At 47.2% G+C, this 19,525-nt stretch overlaps 1 protein-coding gene across 2 annotated transcripts in view; it reads right to left on the bottom strand.

Moving 5' to 3' along the window:
- plekhh1 (pleckstrin homology domain containing, family H (with MyTH4 domain) member 1) overlaps positions 1 to 19,525 on the bottom strand; it is a 159,110-nt gene that overhangs the window by 81,102 nt on the left and 58,483 nt on the right. Inside the window, exons 1-4 of one of the 2 annotated variants that reach the window (XM_060828795.1) lie at positions 9,286 to 9,333; positions 7,357 to 7,506; positions 4,807 to 4,890; positions 2,469 to 2,550 (exon numbers count right to left, since the gene is read on the bottom strand). In XM_060828795.1, the coding sequence (XP_060684778.1) occupies positions 2,469 to 2,550; positions 4,807 to 4,890; positions 7,357 to 7,497 (307 nt within the window). In that variant the 5' untranslated portion in view covers positions 7,498 to 7,506; positions 9,286 to 9,333. Of the gene's footprint in view, positions 1 to 2,468; positions 2,551 to 4,806; positions 4,891 to 7,356; positions 7,507 to 9,285; positions 9,334 to 19,525 lie in introns of those variants that run through there. The other variant, XM_060828794.1, reaches the window with a different exon arrangement.

Here is a 19,525-nt window from a genome sequence, read left to right as displayed (position 1 = left end):
CTGAGCTTTTCCAGCAGTTCCTGTCTTCACTCCGAATGCTGTGGTGGTGAGATTTGAACCCGTCTCCCCACAGCATTCAAACTGGGTGCCCAGATTACTGGTCCAGTGACAATATCATTGTGCCTCCTCGGTGAATCTCTCTCTCTCCCTCTCTCTCACATTCACTCTCTCTCTCTCATTCTTGCCTTCAGTTACCCGACTTACAATATCCTTCCTTCATCCACCCTTGTGTTTTTATCTGACTCGCCCTCCCATACGCTGCCTTAGGACATTTAACAACATTAAAAAAGATGTGCTCTCAATCCTAATTGTTGATGTCAAACTAGGTCTATGTATCTATATATAAAATGACACTGCGTCACATCAGTCACTTATTACACGCTCTGTGCCACAAACGCACTGGCTTCCTGCTGCCGTTGCTGCACGGCTTAAATTTACCAAGACAAACAAACACATCAAAACTGCAAGGGAGGAAATGTCTGAGACCTGAGGAAAACAGTTAACTCCATTTCCACCCAGGAGCAAACCGCTGGGCTTGGTCAGCAAAGAACTGACCAGGGAATGAATGGAACCAATTCAAATTTGACTGGAATCTTGTTGGCTCCCTCTTGCTGAACATTCAAGTCAGAATAAAGTCTGGGACAAAAGAAGGAAACCGCGAGGCTGTTGGAGATCGTGTAAATGGGGTGATGGGGAAATGATAATTTGGCCGATCTGCCCTTACCCATCTGACACCACGATCAGTGATCTCTCCTGTGGGCAGCACAGTGGCTCAGTGGTTAGCACTGCTGCCTCACAGCTCCAGGGACCAAGGTTCAATTCCACCCTCGAGTGACTGTGTGAAGTTTGCACATACTCCCCGTGTCTGCATGGATTTCCTCTGGGTGCTCTGGTTTCATCCCACAATCCAAAGGTGTGCAGGCTGGGTGGATTGGCCACGCTAAATTGCCCGTAGTGTCCAGGGATGTGCAGGGTAGGTGGGTTAGCCATGTGAAATGTAGTGTGACAGAGATGGTTTGGGTGGGTGGGACACTCTTCGGAGGGTCATTGTGGACTCCTCGGACCGATCGGCCTCTTGTAAGGAGATTCTATGATACTCCCTCCACTACCAGTGGGCCCTGCCTGGAACCCAATAAAGCTGCACTGTCACCTCCTAGCCCTGCGATTGATACTGATTAGAAGGACAAGGACAGAAAATGCATTGTAGCAACACTACCAACAAATGGTTTGTTTTCCGAGTGACACACACTGCCCACTTGTTCATGGTCATCGGGTTAGTATTTTCCACCCCCTCGGCCTGTTCCTGAGAACACATCGGGATTACCTTCAGTACAAAGGCTGCAGTGGTTCATTCAGGCAGCGTTCTGTTATCAGGTCAAGGGCAAGTAGGAATTGGAGCTAAAATGGTGGTCTGCCCAGTCACACCCACAGGCCCAGACAGTCGTTATGAAACAGCCTGGCCCAGCAGTCGCACTTTCACTTCTGTGTTGGGAAAATATGGGCCTGACACAGCGTAGTACTGCTACCTTTCAGAGGAGGCCTTAACCCAAGGCTTCTGCCCAACGCTGAATTAAAGGCTTCAATCTCTGGGAGTAGGCCTCAAACCCACGAGGTGCTGACTTTGGAAGCAACCGTCCATTTCAGCCATATGTTTGAACTGTGGAGCCCTCAGCCCCTCCCCAACAGCAGAGGAAATGTGGTAGCTGGTCCACACAACAAGATCCACACAAACTACAACATGATATGTGGCCTGATGACTGAAGGATAATCATTGGGCGGCATGGTGACTCAGTGGTTTAGCACTGCTGCCTCACAGTGTCAGGGACCCAGATCGATTCCAGTCTCAGGTGACCGTGTGGAGTTTGCTCATTCTCCCTGTGTCTGCGTGGGTTTCCTCCGGGTGCTCCGGTTTCCTCCCACAGTCCAAAGATGTGCAGGTTAGGTGGGTTGACCATGCTAAATTGCCCGTACTGTTCAGGGATGTGTTGGTTAGGTGCATTAGTCAGGGGTAGATATAGTGTAGGGGAATGGGTCTGGGTGGGTTACTCTTCGGAGGGTCGGTGTGGAAGTGTTGGGTCAAAGGGCCGGTTTCCACACTGCAGGGATCTATGATTGGTGAAAGGTTTTGACAAAGGAAAGTGGACAGACAGCTAAGAATGCGCAGAGATCAAAGTGCCCTCCGGGGGATGGATTATATCAGCTGGGTTTAAGAGAGGGAACCGGATAGAAGATTTGCCAGATAAAGCCTTTGAAGGAAATGAAAACTAGAATTGTAGTTCCTTTTCCTTAAACAAAGACTCCCAGACCACCCAGACACGCCAAAAGGCTTCTTAGTGTTCCTTTGCCTTGGTCAGTGGACATGAGCACCTTGCTCTGAAGTTAGCGAACGAGGAACATGGAGGATTCAAAGCAAATTCCCATTTCTCATTTCAAGACGTCAAAATCCTGTAAAGGACAAACAGATGTACCTTGAATCTTGGCGCGCAGGGCTTCAATCTGTTCGGCTTGTTTCTGGGTCGTTTCTTTGAGATGATGGTTTTCAAATTCCAGCTTCAAAGTTTAAATTAAAAAAAAATTCACCACAATGTCAAAATGAGAAGGGAAGGAAACTTGCATTTACATGGCGCCTTTCACCTCTGTCAAGCGTACACAAAGCCTCACAGCTAATGAGGATTGGCAAGGCTCAACGTTTCCATTTTTGTTTCACCACCCCCACCCCCCCCCCGACTTTTTCTCAATAGAGAGGGGACAATAGCAGCCGTGACACACGATCCCCAAGTGCAACAGCGGCAGTACGACACTGGAGATGTGTCTAATGTAGAGGGCACCTCCAGGCTAATTCAGGCCCACAGACAATGCTTTAACAACCTCCACAGGCCTCCCATTTTGGCTGCGTGGATTCCCATCAGCCCCTCCCCCACCAGCTACGTGCCCCCTTGACACCACCCATCCTTAACCAGCGGGGCACAGGAGAATGTGTGTGTGTGTGTGTGTGTGTGTCTGGTGGTGGGTGGGAGAGGGGGGAGTAGAGAAGAAGAGAATCCACAAGCGTGACTCTTTGCAGGAGGCTTGGGAGCGGAGGGGATGGGTTTCAGACAGCAAGGAAAGGGAAAACTGGGAATAAACAGCTTTCCTGGGACAGGCCTGGAAAACCCACCCAGGGGTTTGCTGAGCTCGGCTGGAGAAGCTCGAAGCAGTGAGGGAGCAGGCGGGGTGAAGGTTCAGGCAGGGCCCAGGTGAGGCAGTTTGAGACATTTGTCGGCTCTGGTGAGGGAGGACCAGAAACAGCAGCCTTGGCTGCACCATCAGACCATCCCAGGGTCAGGAGGAACTTCCTCCCAGGAAGGACGGTGGAAATCTGGATGGTGGGGGGGAGGGGGGGAATATAAACAAAGAGCATGACCTTCTTCATAATGGCTAAGTCCGGGCTTGCGGTATTTAATAATATTTTGACATCCTAGCCCAGGAATGCACGTTAATCATCTGATGATAAGAGCGGGGCCAGGGGTCAAGGAATGTGCAGAGATTCCGGAACGATGATGTATTGCCTGGATGCAGCACCTGGAGGGAGCGTGAACTCAAATCTTTGGACGGCAGCAGGTTTGTCCCCTGTGGCGACCCATAGTTGCCTGAACTGGAGGAGTGGGGGAGAGCGTGACAGGAACACCCTCTTCCCTGAGCTCCTTTATGGTGGGGGCCACGTGCCGGGGATGATCAAGTGAGGGCCAGAGTTCTGGCAACAGGGTAAAGGCTTCGGGGGGAGATGCAGGCCCGATGAGAAGTGAGATTGGGCCTACTCTCCCATTCACTGAAGATTGAGGTGGAACATTCCGGCCCCAAGACTGGGATGAAAAACCCGCCTTGGATCCCTGCCCCGTTCCCACCTCCATCCTCAATGTTCGACGTTCCCGTCCCTCCACCAGCAGAGGGCCCATAACAGGTCAACGACTAAACACTTGAGGGCCTCATCCCGCACCTTTTGGTGACCAGCAGCTTTCAGATGGGCAGAACGGCCTCCATGTCGATGGACAGGCTTCCGGTGACCACTTGGGCGCCTGTGTGTCGGAGGATCTGCCAGGTTTTCATATCCCCCTTTTGTGAGGGAGTCCGGGACCAGCTGGTATAACCTGAGAATAAGGGGTCACCCTATTTATGACAGGGCTGAGGTGGAACCACTTCTCTCAGAGCGGAGTGAATCTGTACCACAGGAGGCTGTCGCGATTGGGTCATAAAGCATACTGCTTTTAACTGGCTGGGTTTTGTTTCTCTGCGCAGTTCCCCCCCACCCACCCTGGGAAGTTGCACAAAGGGGTTTTAGAAGAGGCTGACGAAAAGGGGGGGAGATTTACTCAGATGAGGAAAACTGTTTTCACCCAGAGTGTGGTGAGCCTGTGAAATTCCCTGCCACAGGAAGTGGCTGAAGCCAAAATATCAAACGTTTTCCAAGAAGGAGACAGATATAGTTCTTGGAGCTAAAGGGATCAAAGGGTATGGGGAGCATTGGGTGATCAGCCATGACCGTATTGAGTGAAGGCTCGAAGGGCCGAATGGCCTACTCCTGCCCAGTTTTCTGCGCTCCGATATTAAAAGCACCTCTTAGAGCAGGAGAGGGAGAGGTGGGCAGTGAGGTCAGAAGATTCAGGTGGCGAGTTCCTGAGGCAAGCTGTAGGCAACAAGGGGTAAGCGATCGAAATTAGGGCTAGAGGCCAGGACTGGAGGAGCGCAACGATCTCGGTGAGTTCGGCATCTCGTTCCTCTCACTTCACATTGCAAAGTGTCCTCGGTGAACCAGGACGCAGGACTCACCTCTCTTAACTTAAACGTCACCCACTCTTTGATTCTAGCTGCCTTCTCCTCAATCACCTTCGCCTCCCGTGCTCTCATTTGGTTCTGAGAGAAAGAAGGATTTTAAAACCGACCTTGAGCATGAATTTATTTCCGCATTCCAAAACGTCACGCGAAGCAGCGCACATGGATAAAATTTCAATCGATGAGATTAAACAAGAAAACTTGACAGGTTTGGAAGTCAGTACACAAGCTTGGAGGTAAAATAAATAACAGCGTTTTCGCACAGAGAGAGTAAAGCATTCGTTTTTGTTCAAAATTAGTCATGTTAGATAATGTTTTTAAACATGCCAGTGTTCATTTGACCTATGACCCGGAAGCAGACCTGGAATAATGCCTCCCTAGGCCTGTCAGCCCACTGATCCGGAATGTTCTGTCAAAAAAAACTGTTTCAAATGTCACCAAAGTCAGACTGGACCAATTCGAATATTGTTCAATGTGAAGTTAAACAGTAACCTATTTAAAATGGATGGATGATTGTGAATCAAATTGCCACCCACCATATTGCTAGCTTGGTTATCATGTGTCAGCCATGACTCATTGGCACACACATTCTTATCTCTAAATCCAAAGCTTTCTTTTACAATCTCGAACACAGAATTTAGGCTGATATCCCAGTGCACCAAAGCGCCTGTGTCTGCCTATCTCAAGAAAGATATTATAGCTGTAGAGGGAGAGCAACAAAGGTTCATCAACTCTGTTCCTGGGACTGGCAGGCAGGATGAAGAGAGATTGGTCAAACTGGGCCTGTGCTCTCTAGAGTTTCAAATATCAAGAGGGGCTTGCATTGACACTGACAAAATAGTTAAAGAGATAAGACAGGGGACTTGGGGAATGGAAAACCAAGTTTTCCTTGCTTTGAAAGTGATGGGGTGCCATTTTTGGGACAGAGTATGGTGGGGGGGGGGATCTGATAGAATCATTTAAAATTATGAAGGGAATAGCTAAGTTAGAAGCAGGGAGGATGTTCCCACGGGTGGGTGAAACTAGAACGAGGGGGCCCAGCCTCAAAATATGGGGGAGCGGATTTAGGACTGAGCTGAAGGAGGAACTTCTTCACCCAGAGGGTTGTGGATCTGGGATTCCCTGCCCAGGGAAGGTGTTGAGGCTACCTCGTTGGATGTATTTAAGGCAAAGATAGATAGCTTTTTAAATGGTAAAGGAATTAAGGGTTATGGTGAGAGGGCAGGTTAGTGGAGCTGAGTCCATGAAAAAGATCAGCCATGATCTTATTGAATGGGGGAGCAGGATCAAGGGGTCAGATGGCTTACTCCTGTTCTTAGATGAGGTGAAATTTATTTATTTATTAAGAAGGTGGTGTACCTTTGGAATCCAGAGGTTCAGTGGAAGCTAAGTCTTTCAAGTAGATTAGATTCCCTACAGTGTGGAAACAGGCCCTTCGTCCCAACAAGTCCACACTGACCCTCCGAAGAGTAACCCACCCAGAGCCGTTTCCCTCTGACTAATGCACCCAACACTATGGGCAATTTAGCATCTTTGGACTGTGGAAGGAAACCCACACAGACATGGGGAGAATGTGCAAACTCCACACAGACAGTCACCCGAGGCTGGAATCGAACCCAGGTCCCTGGTGCTGTGAGACAGCAGTGCTAACTGCTGAGCCACCGTGCCGCCCATACATAGATACAGGAGATTTCTGATTTCCAATGGATATTAAAGGGTTATGGAGATAGTATGGGTAAAAGGATTAAAGTGTTCAATCTTTAAATGATAGAACAGGCTTGATGGGCTGATTGGCCTAATCCTCATCCTGCTATAAGCACTGTTAATATTTGAGTCACAGAACTTCCTTTTCAATCCAGACGTATGATTAACCATACAACTCCTAAACTTGTGGCCTCCACCATCTTCAGAAACATGAGTAGCAGGCTCATTGGAATACTACCCACCTCCAAATCTCACTACACATCACACACCATCGTGACTTTCAACGATAACGCTGCTCCCTCACTGTGACTGGGTTAAAATCCTGAAACTCCCTCCTGGGTCGTCCTGTGTATGTACCTAACATGCTGCCCAGTGAAAAATTGAGCTCTCAGAAACAGCCTACAATCTTTGTCAATAATGTCAATGGAGAAAAAGCCACTTTTAAATAAAAACCTCAAGATTTTTGAAGGTTTTTCAAATGATTTAGATTCTCTACAATGTGGAAACAGGCCAACCAGTCCACACCGACCAATCTAGGAGTAATCCACCCAGACCCATTTCCCGCTGACTAATGCACCTACACTATGGGCAATTTCCCACGGCCAATTCACCTAACCTGCACGTCTTTTGGACTGCGGAAGGATAACGGAGCACCCAGAGGAAACCCACGCAGACACGGGGAGAACCTGCAAACTCCACACAGACAGTCACTCAAGGCTGGAATCGAACCTGGGACCCCAGTGTGTGAGGCAGCAGTGCTAACCACTGAGCCACAGTGCCACCCCAATTTCTGATGGCCCTTGCGAGATGTGGTACTGAACGTAAACTCTTTTGTTGAGGCACCTGTTTGTCCAACTGTTGCTCCAGCCTCTGAATCACATCGTCCTTTTCCTGCAGCGTATTGGTCAGCTCTTGGTACTTCTTGAATAAGCTGTTCTCTGATTCGCTGGTCTGGATGTTGGCTGCTTTCAGTTTCTCCTGCATTGCCTGCACCTGAACAGACAGCAAAGATTAAAACCGTTTCCACCGGCAACGCCCCAAAGGCACCATACTAACGTTCTGATTGGACAGACAGCGTCAGGCGGAGTTAGGGATAGAAAGGTTGTGCTTTGAATTTACAGCCATTTATGATACTCTGTTCATAGCCTCTAATACAGTGCAATGGATCAAACAGTGCAGCTTATTGTTGTTAGTAGCTTCTCTTCCCAAGCAATGGCTAGCCTTCTGCTAGTGCCATTTGGCTGAGGAGAGAGGGTGGTTGGGCTAGGGTTTACAGGCCTGGCCAACTCTTTCCCTTGTCTGTAAGATGCCAGCCCTGGTTTTGCATGTCATTTCTGCAGGGCTCCCCGTGCTCTCCAGCCCATAACAAAATGTCTATTCTACCGAGTTCCCTTCCATCACAGAATCAAATAGAGTGGCAACAGACCCTTTGATCCAACCAATCCACACCATGTTCCCAAACTAAACTAGTGCTTGGCCCGTATCCCTCCAAACTTTTCCTATTCATGTACTTATCCAAATGTCTCTTTAATGTTGTAACTGTACCACATCCACCACTTCCTCTGGCAGTTCATTCCACACAATAACTACTCTCTGTGTAAAAAAATGTTGCCCCTACTGTCCTTTTAAATCTTTCCCCTCTTAAGTTAGAAATATGCCCCCTAGTTTTGATCTGCCCCACCCTAGGGAAAGGACTCTTGCTATTCATTTTATCTATGCCCCTCATGATTTTACAAAACTCAATAAGGTCACCCTTCAACCTCCAACACCCCAGTGAAAAACGTCCCAATCTTTCCAGTCTATTTTTATAACGCAAACCCTCCAATCCCAGCAACATCTTTTCCGAACCCTCTCCAGTTTAATAATATCCTTCCGATAACAGGGTGACCAGAACTGGACACAGTTCTCCAAAGGAGGCCTCACCAATGTCCTGTACCACCTCAACATGATGTCTCAACTCCTATTCTCATAATGGTCTAAGCAATGAAGACCAGCATGCTAAACACCTTCTTAACCACCCTGTCTGCCTGTGAGGAGACAGTGAGGACTGCAGATGCTGGAGATCAGAGTCGAGAGATTGGTGCTGGAAAAGCACAGCAGGCCAGAGCAGCATTTAGAGGGGCAGGAGAATCGATGTTTCGGGCATAAGCCCTTTATCCACCTACGACACAAATTTCAAAGAATGTATCTCTGGTCTCTGGGTCCTACCACACTAAAAAGGACAGTCAGTGGTTTGTGTGTGGGATGAACTGCCAGAGATAGTGATGGGCGCAGGTACAGATACAGCTTTTAAAAGATATTTGGATAAGTTAAGGTCTGGAGGAATATGGACCAAGCGCAGGCAAGTGGGACCAGCTTAGTCTGAGAATATGGTCGGCATGGACTAGTTGGGCCGAAGGGTCTGTTTCCATGCTGTATGACTCTGAGACTCTACCCAGGGCCCTGCCATTAATTGTAATGTTTGTTTTACAAACCGTGTCTGGTGGGAAATGATATCTGCTCATCCCAGTGACCGAATCACCTTCAACACAAAGACCAAAGGGGGAGGCCATAGGAAGGGCAAGGGTTAACTACCTCTCGGTTCTGTTGGAGACAGAGACAGAGAGTGAGAATTTACAGCCAGGGAAACAGGCCATTGTGGTTAAAGAGCTCTGTGTCAGGCCTGTCCTTTATACCCTCTACCAGCTTCTTGACCCGATCCTTCCAATCTGAGTTTGCTCTTGTATTTATACAGCTCCCCCTTAAAAGCATCCAATTACTCGCCTCAATTACCTCCGTTTGAGCCTCTTATAAACTACCCTTTGGATAAAGGTTCCCATTCTCTGGAGGAATTATTAGCGAAACCCATGTGAAAATGTTTCTTTTATCTGAATCTAACCACCCCCTCCTCCCCCCCCTTCAAGACCCATGAGAGGTCACGAGTCAAACGTCTTTCTCTTTCAGACAAAAGGGACCTCAGTCAGTTCCTCATCAGTTATCGGGCAAGGACGGGACTGAAGGAAACAGCTCGGGACATGACCACCCAGGACTTTGTTTGAAGTCAGCTTTTAAACGTCGGCTAAACAAAGCGTGCGCCGGGTTGTAACCTGAAGCGACCCATTGCTCCGCGCAAGGTCACAGCCCAACATGGCCCCCACACAAACAAAGTCAAAACAGGACGGGCTAAATCTGTTTTCTCAGACAGCGACAGATCAAGGCCCCTGGCTCGTGTTGACACAACACAACCTCGGAAACCAATGCCTGACAAAAGAGACGGTTATTGACACTCAGTCACAGAGTGTGAGAAAGCTAACCCATGCTGCCCCCTCCCCCTCCCACCCCATCCCCCGGCCCGTAACCTTCCATCTTGACATGCACAGAGTCTTAATAATGGGCCTTGGCTTCCTAATAATTCAGCTAAGTGCCAACCTTGACAAACCGGAGAGGCCCTAATCGCCTGGCTTCTTTCGACGGGTCTGTCCGTCTGGGCTAATGATGGGCCTGAAGCCTTTTGAAGTCCACCTTAAAAAGCCCAAAGCTGAAGCCTCAGTGGCTGTGTGTTTTTTTAACCCTTCCCCTGCCTGGTCTGCCACCAGACACCTCCTGGAGATTGCGGGGGGTGAGGAAACGTACAGTAGCTTGGATGCTCCGCCAATCACAGTTCACTCGTCGCTCCTCTCTGTTCCCGTTTAGCTCCACATTTCTCGCCTGGGAATTCCCAATCAGGCTCCGTGAGAAAGTCCCCAGGACGGCAGGATCGTCAAGGGAAATCGAGTCCCTCACCCTGGTGCAGCACAGCCGGGCACTCTGGGAGCGACCTGTGGGAGAATTTAAAGGAAGTGTGGGGTTTCGGGTGCAGGGTAGTCAAGGGTTTAGGGGTGCCACGTGGGGGTTGGGACAGGGAGATAGGCTCCCAGGTAAATGACGGGAGTGCTTATGGCAGATGGAGGGAGCTATGGTGCATGCAGAGTCTGGGGGTAATTGTTGGGTCTTGTGTGTTGGTTTTTGGGGTTGTGCTCAGACAGGGGGAGGCACTGTCAGGGACTTGGGAAGCCTGAGAGGTTGTGGGTGGAGTGGGGGGGGGGGGGGGGGGGGGGGCTGGTGTTGCAGTTACTTGTGTGCGGTAAGTTGGGAGGTCAACTTGATAGTTAACACTAGGTCTAACATTTTCTCGGCGGTTATTAATGGAAGTGGAGGTCTTCATGATCTCTGAATGTTAAAGGGCTTTTGAGTTGAGAAGATCCACACCCATTGGGGAGATTGACCATCAGAAATCTCAATTCAGTATGCAAATGGAATTGAATTAACCTTATTGTCACATGTTGCCACTTACAGTGCCATGTTAGGTACAAAGGTGCAGGCTCTTGAGCACATGTTCAATCCGGGTCAGCTGTGTTTTGGGATTCCACAAGACCCTGATATGCCACTCCAATCTATGATGCTCCAGCAACCGTCTCCCTCCGTCTGGTTCAATGGACCGAAGGTCAATGTTGACCTGGTTATTGTTAACCTGGTGAATCTGAATTGGGGTGCTTAAATCCCAGCCAGCTAATGACACCACCAGGGTCACCGCCATCACTTCACTCAGCAAGTTCTACTCACAGCTACTATCGTTTCCGAGCAGAACTCTAACTCAACACCTTCCTGGAGGTTTCATGACATGCTGAGGAAGTGGGATTCATTTCATAGTTACTTACTATCCAGCTTCAACATTCAGCTTTATTTTAACATTTCCAATCACTCAACAAAGTGTTTGAAGAGCATGAAATATTAAAGTACGCCATCCTGTCTTGGAAATACCCCACCATTCCTTCAGTGTCACTGGGTCAAATCCCAGAATTCCCTCCCAAAGGGCATTGTGGGTCTACCTGTAACTAAGGAATGTAACTAGGTACTCCATACCCAAGATGGTGCCATGTGTTGGTGATATTATTACACTGTAATTAATCTAATAACTGAAGAAGCTGTGCCTAGGTACCTTTGTACCCAAGTAGTGACTTATCCAACTTTTCATTGTACTCATTAAAGTAGGTGACAATAAATTTAATTCAACTCAATTCAACCTACAGCACCACGGACTGCAGTGGTTCAAGATGGCAGCTCACCACCACCTTCTCAAGGGCAACTGGGAATGGACAATAAATGCTGCTCTTTCAACAATGACAACTTGTGTCTGAACGGTGCCTTTAATATGGAAAAACATCCCAAGTTACATAAGAGAGCGATTCTCAAAGATGACCAATTGGTCCGAAAAAAAAGGGCGGAATTTCTTTCCCTTGCCCTCCCACAAATTGCAAGGGGATGGTATTCCCACGAATCTTCTGCCCTTGTCCTTCCAAGCAGAAGTTGTCGTGGGTGCTGTCTGAGGAGATTTGGTAAGTTTCTGCAGTGCATCTTGTAGATGGTACACACCGCTGCTCCTGAGCGTCGGTGATGGAGGGAGGGGATGCTTGTGGATGTGGTGCCAGTCAAGTGGGCTGCTTTGTCCTGGATGGTGTCAAACTTCTTCAGTGTTGTTGGAGCTGCACCCATCTAGGCACGTGGGGAGTAAGAATCAGATGAATTCAATATTAAAGGCTTTCAGGTGGGAAGCGACAATGAGAGTACTGGGATTATTGAGTAGCAAATTTCAAATTCTCCACGACGGAGAATGGAGAGGGAAGGGCAGTCCCTTCTCATGCAAAACAATAATTTCTACTTAGGGTCTCCGTTTCTCCCCTGACTCCGGGGCTGTTCCCAGGCACACTCACTGAAGTGAGTCGGTGAAGGATAAAGCTGTGGACCCAAATCGTCGAAGGTTTAATCATTCATCCGTTGCCGGGGGAGTTGTGGGAACCTGGAGTGCACAAACGCATCACTAGGCCAGCTCACCTAGGTAACCACAGAGGGCGGTGCAGAATTTATACACAGCCCGGCCGTCAATCCCCACTCAGACTCACACCGACACCATCGCTGACAACACCGTCAGCGGCAACACCAACACAAACACCAACAAAAACTTGTACAGTTATGCAGCAAAACAAACGGCCCACGATCTTTCCCAGGAATGCTATCAGCCAAACGTTGACACTGAAAACTCCGTTGCGGGGCTGGAGGGGTTCTCACAGTGAGGAGTGTAAACCAGAGGATGAGAATCTTAAACTGGCTGGAGGAGGTGGCAGAGGGGATATAGTGCGAGTCAGGATCCGTGTGACATCTTGGTGTCATTAAGGAACAGAAGGGGACCAGACTGCTCATTAAGTCCATGCTAACGCCTGCGGGGGCAAAACAGTTGATCCCATTCTCCAGCTTTCCCCCTCATGGAGTTTGTTGAGTACGGGTTCCCTTGGTAACAGGCAAATGGCCAGCCCAGCTGGAACTCATCACCTGAGCCCTTCATAAAGTCGATCCAGATGGTGGGGGTGGGAGGGGGGAGCTCACCCCTGCTGATCGTCTGCCCCTTTTCCATGGTTACGTTTGTGCCCGGGTGTCTTTGGAGAAGGAGGAGGCTGTGCCCATCAATGCTCTTGATGCCTTTTGAGAGAGGTAGGCGCAGGATGGGGGAGGTGGTACAGTGTTTATCTCCTCCTCAGCTCCATTTTGATTCCATCTCTATCTCCCTACCACCAACCGATCGCTTGCATTGCCCATAATGCCCTTTGCCTTTAAATTTCTAATTGGCTACATGGGTGTTTTACTGGTAGTGCTGGCTAGTAGTTTAAAAAAGCTTGGTGATTTGGTGGTGGGAAAGCCACTGGGCGTGATTACACTTCCTGATTCAATAAAAATAAAGTAGTAGACCCAGAAGGGCTCTTGTGGTGTAGTGGTAGTGTCCCACCTCTAAGCCAGGAGGCCGGGGTACAAGCCCCACCGGTTCCAGAAATGTGTGCAATAAAGTTGATTCAAAATAAAGCAGACGCAGAAGGGCTCTTGTGATGCAACGGTAGTGTTCTTGCCTCAGAACCAGGAGGCCTGGGTTCAAGTCCCACCACCTGCTCCAGCGATGTGTAATAACATCTCTGAATGGGTTGATTCAAGAATATCTTTTAACAAAAAAAAAAGACCCAGGTCATTCAGAGGGAGCACATCATAACCATCAATGCTCATGATGTCTTTATTAGGCACTGAGGGGGAGACTGTGCTTACTTCCCCCCACCGACTCCATTTTGGATTAATCCCTTCCCTGTCTCCCTCAGTTTGATGGTTTGCATCACCCTTAATGGACTTTGTCTGCTAATGTTTAATTGGCTATACGGGTGTTTTACTGGTGGTAATTAAAAGTTAAAAACAATAAAAAAAATGTCACAGGGATTTGGTGGTGAGAAAGCCATTCAGTTGTGTGTGATAACACTTCCGGATATAGAAGAATGGAAAACAGAAAGAGGAAAACCAGACCCGAGTCTGCAGCACTGTCTGCGACTAGCCTATGTACTTAACGTGTAGTGGCTCTATTTTGGCGTTCAGTTGGTTTTCCTGAGTTAGTAAAGTGCAGAATGTTGCCGAAAAGAAATACTCATCAGCTGAGTTAAAAATTGGAGAGTTAAGAAAGGAGTTATACTTCATTGGGGTTGAGTATCCAGAAAGGATATTGCTGGGAAAAAGGCAGAAATTTTCTTTATGCAGTTTATGATAAAACATTTCCAATATATGCAACTTTGTTTTTCTGTATAATACACTTTTGTTAAAAGCACATTGGCAGCCTCTTGTAAATGTGTTCAGTGAATGATCACCACAATAATCAAAGTGCAAAAATAAAACTTATGATCTATCAAGCCAGGTTTTACGTCAGAATCTGTCTTACGCAGTTTTACCATCAGCTGGGATCAGTCGTGCAATAAAATTATGGCTAATGTGATTGATCCACATCCCTATCTACCTGAGTAGCCTGTCATCTCCTTGTTTACCCATAATTCATCCAGTGCCCTGTGTATCTGAAACATAATTAGATTAGATTAGATTACTTACAGTGTGGAAACTGGCCCTTCGGTCCAACAAGTCCACACCAACCTTCCGAACAGCAACCCACCCAGACCCATTCCCCTATATTTACCCCTTCACCTAACACTACGGGCAATTTAGCATGGCCAATTCACCTAACCTGCACATCTTTGGACTGTGGGAGGAAACCAGAGCAAACCCACGCAGACACGGAGAACGTGCAAACTGCACTCAGATAGTTGCCTGAGGCAGGAATTGAACCTGTGTCCCTGGCGCTGTGAGGCAGCAGTGCTAACCACTGAGCCACCGTGCCACCCTAATGCTTTATTCAATTCCCCTTGCAAGAAACAATTCCATTCTTCTGGCTTCCCTAATTACTTGTTGTATCTGCAAACTAAAAATTTGTGATTCATCTACAAGGACACCCAGATACCTCTGCACCTTCGGGCTCTGCAATCTCAGACATTTTAAAATACTTTTAATTCCAGTTGCCAAAATGGACAACTTCACATTTTACACAAGGTAGTAGATATTTGCTCACTCACCTATCTATATCCTCCATGCAGTCTCCTCATGTCCCCTTCACAACTTACTTATCTCATCAGAAAATAGAGCTAACATATCATCAGTTCCCTCATATAACCTTCAATTCGAGAAATTATTTTTAAAAATACTGATCCCTCTGGCATTGTTACATCTTGCCAGCCAGAAAATGACCCATCTCTACTATTCTATTTCCCACTTATTAGCCAATCATCTATCCACGCCAATATATTACCCCAAACCCACGAGGTCTTACTCTCCATAATTACCTTCGATGTTGCACCTCATTAATGCCTTCAGCAAATTTAAGTACAGTAGATCTACCAGATCCCCTTTCTCTACAGCACGTGACCTTAAAGAACTCCAGAAAACTAGTTAAATATGATTGCCCTTTCATGTATTAACTCTTCCTGATGACCTTAAACTCTTGTAAGTGCACTGCTATAATAATGGGCTCGCACACCTTCCTTCGGACAGATGTGAAGCCAACTGACTTTGTTTAAAGAGAGCAGGAGACAGAAAGGAGGAGCTAAACTGACTCCTTTCCAATCTGGTGGTGATTTCCCCGAACCTTGGAAATTTTCTAAAATGTCAACCAGTGCAGCAACTGTCCCACCAGCCACGTCTTTAGAGAGCTGAGATAAAGCTCATTGGGATCTGAGGACTTGTCAGCTTACAGCTCCAATGTGGTCAGTGACTGGACCACAATTACAACCTTTTTTTTAAAAAAGTTCCTCCCTCCCTTCCATTTCCTGATTTACCACCCATTTCTGGGATGTTATTTCTTACTGCTACAGTGAAAACTGTTGTAATATATCCATTCAACTCATCGGCCATTTCCTTATTTCCTATTAGCTCCACAGACTCACAACATGACCAAAACTCACTTTGTGAACTCTAGATATCTACAGAAACTCTTATTGTTTTAACATGACTAACTAGTTTCTTTTCCCTTCATATTCAAATTTTCCCTTCTTGTTCATTTTCTAAACATTCTTTGCTTTTTTAAAAACAACACTCTGAGTTACCATTCATCTTTGTGTAATTATATAGTTTGATACTATCTTTAACTTTTCTCATTAACCATGGCAGGTGGATCCTCCCCTTTGAATTAAAGTCCTTCTTTGGGTGGGGTGTCCATGTTGCGTATTCTGAAATAGCCCATTAAACGTGTGCCAAAGCATCTCTGGTGACCCCATCCCTTGCTCGAATTTTTCACTTCACTTCAGTGAGCCCTGGTTTCGCACTTTTCACAACTGCCCAGATTTACGTTTAAAATACTAGTCTTGGACCCACTCTTCTGACCCTCAAAAGTTTAATTATATTTTCATCACTGCTCCCTAAGTGGGCACACTATGCGGGCAGCATGGTGGCTCAGTGGTTAGCACTGCTGCCTCACAGCGCCAGGGACCCAGGTTCAATTCCCAACTCGGGCAACTGTCTGTGTGGAAGTTGTACATTCTCCCCCTGTCGGCGCGTGTTTCCGCCGGGTGTGCAGGGTAGATGAATTGGCCGTGCTAAATTGCCCATTGTGTTATGTGCATTAGTCAGGGGTAAATGTAGGAGAATGGGTCTGGGGACATTGCTCTTCGGAGGGTCGGTGTGGACTTCTTGGGCCGAAGGGCCTGTTTCCACACTGCAGTGAATCTAAACTAATCTATCCTCCATGCAGTGGTACAGAGGCATTGGGGTGAGGTGCTCATAGAATCCCTACAGTATGGAAGCAGGCCATTTGGCCCATTGAGTCCATACTGACCCTCTGGTGCACCCCACCCAGACCCAATCCCCCACCCTAACCCTGTAACAATGCATTTCCCACGGTAAATCCACCTAGCCTGCATCCCTGAACACTATGGGCAATTTAGCATGGCTAATCCACCTAACCTGTTCATCTTTGGTCAGTGGGAGGAAACCGGAGCACCCAGAGGACGCAGACATGGGCGGGATGTGCATACTCCACACAGACAGTTGCTCAAGGCTCTGAATTGAACTGGAGTACATGGTGCTGTGGGGTAGCAGTGCTAATAGTGAGCTAACGTGCTAATCTGTCCTAATACGTGAATAACAAACTTAGTGTGCAGGAACAGCAAATGATGAGGAAGGCAAATAGAATGTTGGCTTTATTGTAAGGAAAGTGCAGTGAAAGGTGCAGGTGTTTTGTTGCAGTTGCTCAGGTCCTTTGTGAGACCACATCTGGAGCACTACATACAGTTTGGTTCTCTCTATTTCATTAATGACCCAACTGCCCTAGAAGCAGGTCAGAGAAAAGCTCACTTCTCTCATTTCTACGATCTTTAATGTTAAGGGTTTAGATGGAGAGGAATTTGTTAAGTGTGTACAAGACAATTTTCTGTTTCAGTATGTGGATGTACCTACTAGAGAAGGTGCAAACCTTGACCCACTCTTGGGAAATAAGGCAGGGCAGGTGACTCAGGTGTCAGTGGGGGAGCACTTTGGGGCCAGCGACCATAATTCTATTCGTTTTAAAATAGTGATGGAAAAGGATAGACCAGATCTAAAAGTTGAAGTTCTAAATTGGAGAAAGGCCAATTTTGACAATATACGGCAAGAACTTCCGAAAGCTGATTGGAGGCAGATGTTCGCAGGTAAAGGGACGGCTGGAAAATGGGAAGCCTTCAGAAATGAGATGACAAGAATCCAGAGAAAGTATATTCCTGTCAGGGTGAAAGGAAAGGCTGGTAGGTATAGGGAATGCTGGATGACTAAAGAAATTGAGGGTTTGGTTAAGAAAAAGAAGGAAGCATATGTCAGGTATAAACAGGATAGATCGAGTGAATCCTTAGAAGAGTATAAAAGCAGTAGGAGTATACTTAAGAGGGAAATCAGGAGGGCAAAACGGGGACATGAGATAGCTTTGGCAAATAGAATTAAGGAGAATCCAAAGGATTTTTACAAATACATTAAGGACAAAAGGGTAACTTGGGAGAGAATAGGGCCCCTCAAAGATCAGCAAGGAGGCCTTTATGTGGAGCCACAGAAAATGGGGGAGATACTAAATGAATATTTTGCATCAGTATTTACTGTGGAAAAGGATATGGAAGATATAGACTGTAGAGAAATAGATGGTGACATCTTGCAAAATGTCCAGTTTACAGAGGAGGAAGTGCTGGATGTCTTGAAACAGGTAAAGGTGGATAAATCCCCAGGACATGATCAGGTGTACCCGAGACTCTGTGGGAAACTAGGGAAGTGATTGCTGGGCCTCTTGCTGAGATATTTGTATCATTGATAGCCACAGGTGAGGTGCTGGAAGACTGGAGGTTGGCAAACAAGGTACCACTGTTTAAGAAGGGTGGTAAGGACAAGCTAGGGAACTATAGACCGGTGAGCCTGACCTAGTTGTTGGAGGGAATCCTGAGGGACAGAATGTACATGTGTTTGGAAACACAAGGACTGATTTGGGATAGTCAACATGGCTTTGTGCATGGGAAATCATGTCTCACAAACTTGATTGAGTTTTTTGAGGAAGTAACAAAGAGGATTGATGAGGGCAGAGTGGTAGATGTGATCGATATGGACTTCAGTAAGGCGTTCGACAAGGTTCCCCATGGAAGACTGATTAGCAAGGTTAGATCTCATGGAATACAGGGAGAACTAGCCATTTGGATACAGAACTGGCTCAAAGGTAGAAGACAGAGGGTGTTGGCGGAGGGTTATTTTACAGACTGGAGGCCTGTGACCAGTGGAGTGCCACAAGGATCAGTGCTGGGCCCTTTACTTTTTGTCATTTATATAATTGATTTGGATGCGAACATTAGAGGTACAGTTAGTAAGTTTGCAGATGACACCAAAATTGGAGGTGTATTGGACAGCGAAGGAGGTTACCTCAGATTACAACAGGATCTTGAACAGATGGGCCAATGGGCTGAGAAGTGGCAGATGGAGTTTAATTCAGGTAAATGCGAGGTGCTGCATTTTGGGAAAGCAAATCTTAGCAGGACTCATACACTTAATGGTAAGGTCCTAGGGAGTGTTGCTGAACAAAGAGACCTTGGACTGCAGGTTCATAGCTCCTTGAAAGTGGAGTCGCAGGTAGATAGGATAGTGAAGAAGGTGTTTGGTATGCTTTCCTTTATTGGTCAGAGTATTGAGTACAGGAGTTGGGAGGTCATGTTGCGGCTGTACAGGACATTGGTCAGGCCACTGTTGGAATATTGCGTGCAATTCTGGTCTCCTTCCTCTCGGAAAGATGTTGTGAAACTTGAAAGGGTTCAGAAAAGATTTACAAGGATGTTTACAGTGTTGGAGGATTTGATCTATAGGGAGAGGCTCAACAGGCTGGGGCTGTTTTCCCTGGAGTGTCGGAGGCTGAGGGGTGACCTTATCGAGGTTTACAAAATTATGAGGGGCATGGATAGAGTAAATAGGCAAAGTTTTTTCCCTGGGGTCAGGGAGTCCAGAACTAGAGGCCATAGGTTTAGGGTGAGAGGGGAAAGATATAAGAGAGACCTAAGGGGCAACTTTTTCAAGCAGAGGGTGGTATGTGTATGGAATGAGCTGCCAGAGGATGTGGAGGAGGCTGGTACAATTGCAACATTTAAGAGGCATTTGG

The sequence above is a fragment of the Hemiscyllium ocellatum genome, chromosome 8 (assembly GCF_020745735.1).
Source record: "Hemiscyllium ocellatum isolate sHemOce1 chromosome 8, sHemOce1.pat.X.cur, whole genome shotgun sequence".
In the NCBI taxonomy this organism is placed as follows: domain Eukaryota; kingdom Metazoa; phylum Chordata; class Chondrichthyes; order Orectolobiformes; family Hemiscylliidae; genus Hemiscyllium; species Hemiscyllium ocellatum.
Note: the sequence above shows the minus strand (reverse complement) of the source record. Positions and strands in the feature narration are given on the sequence as shown.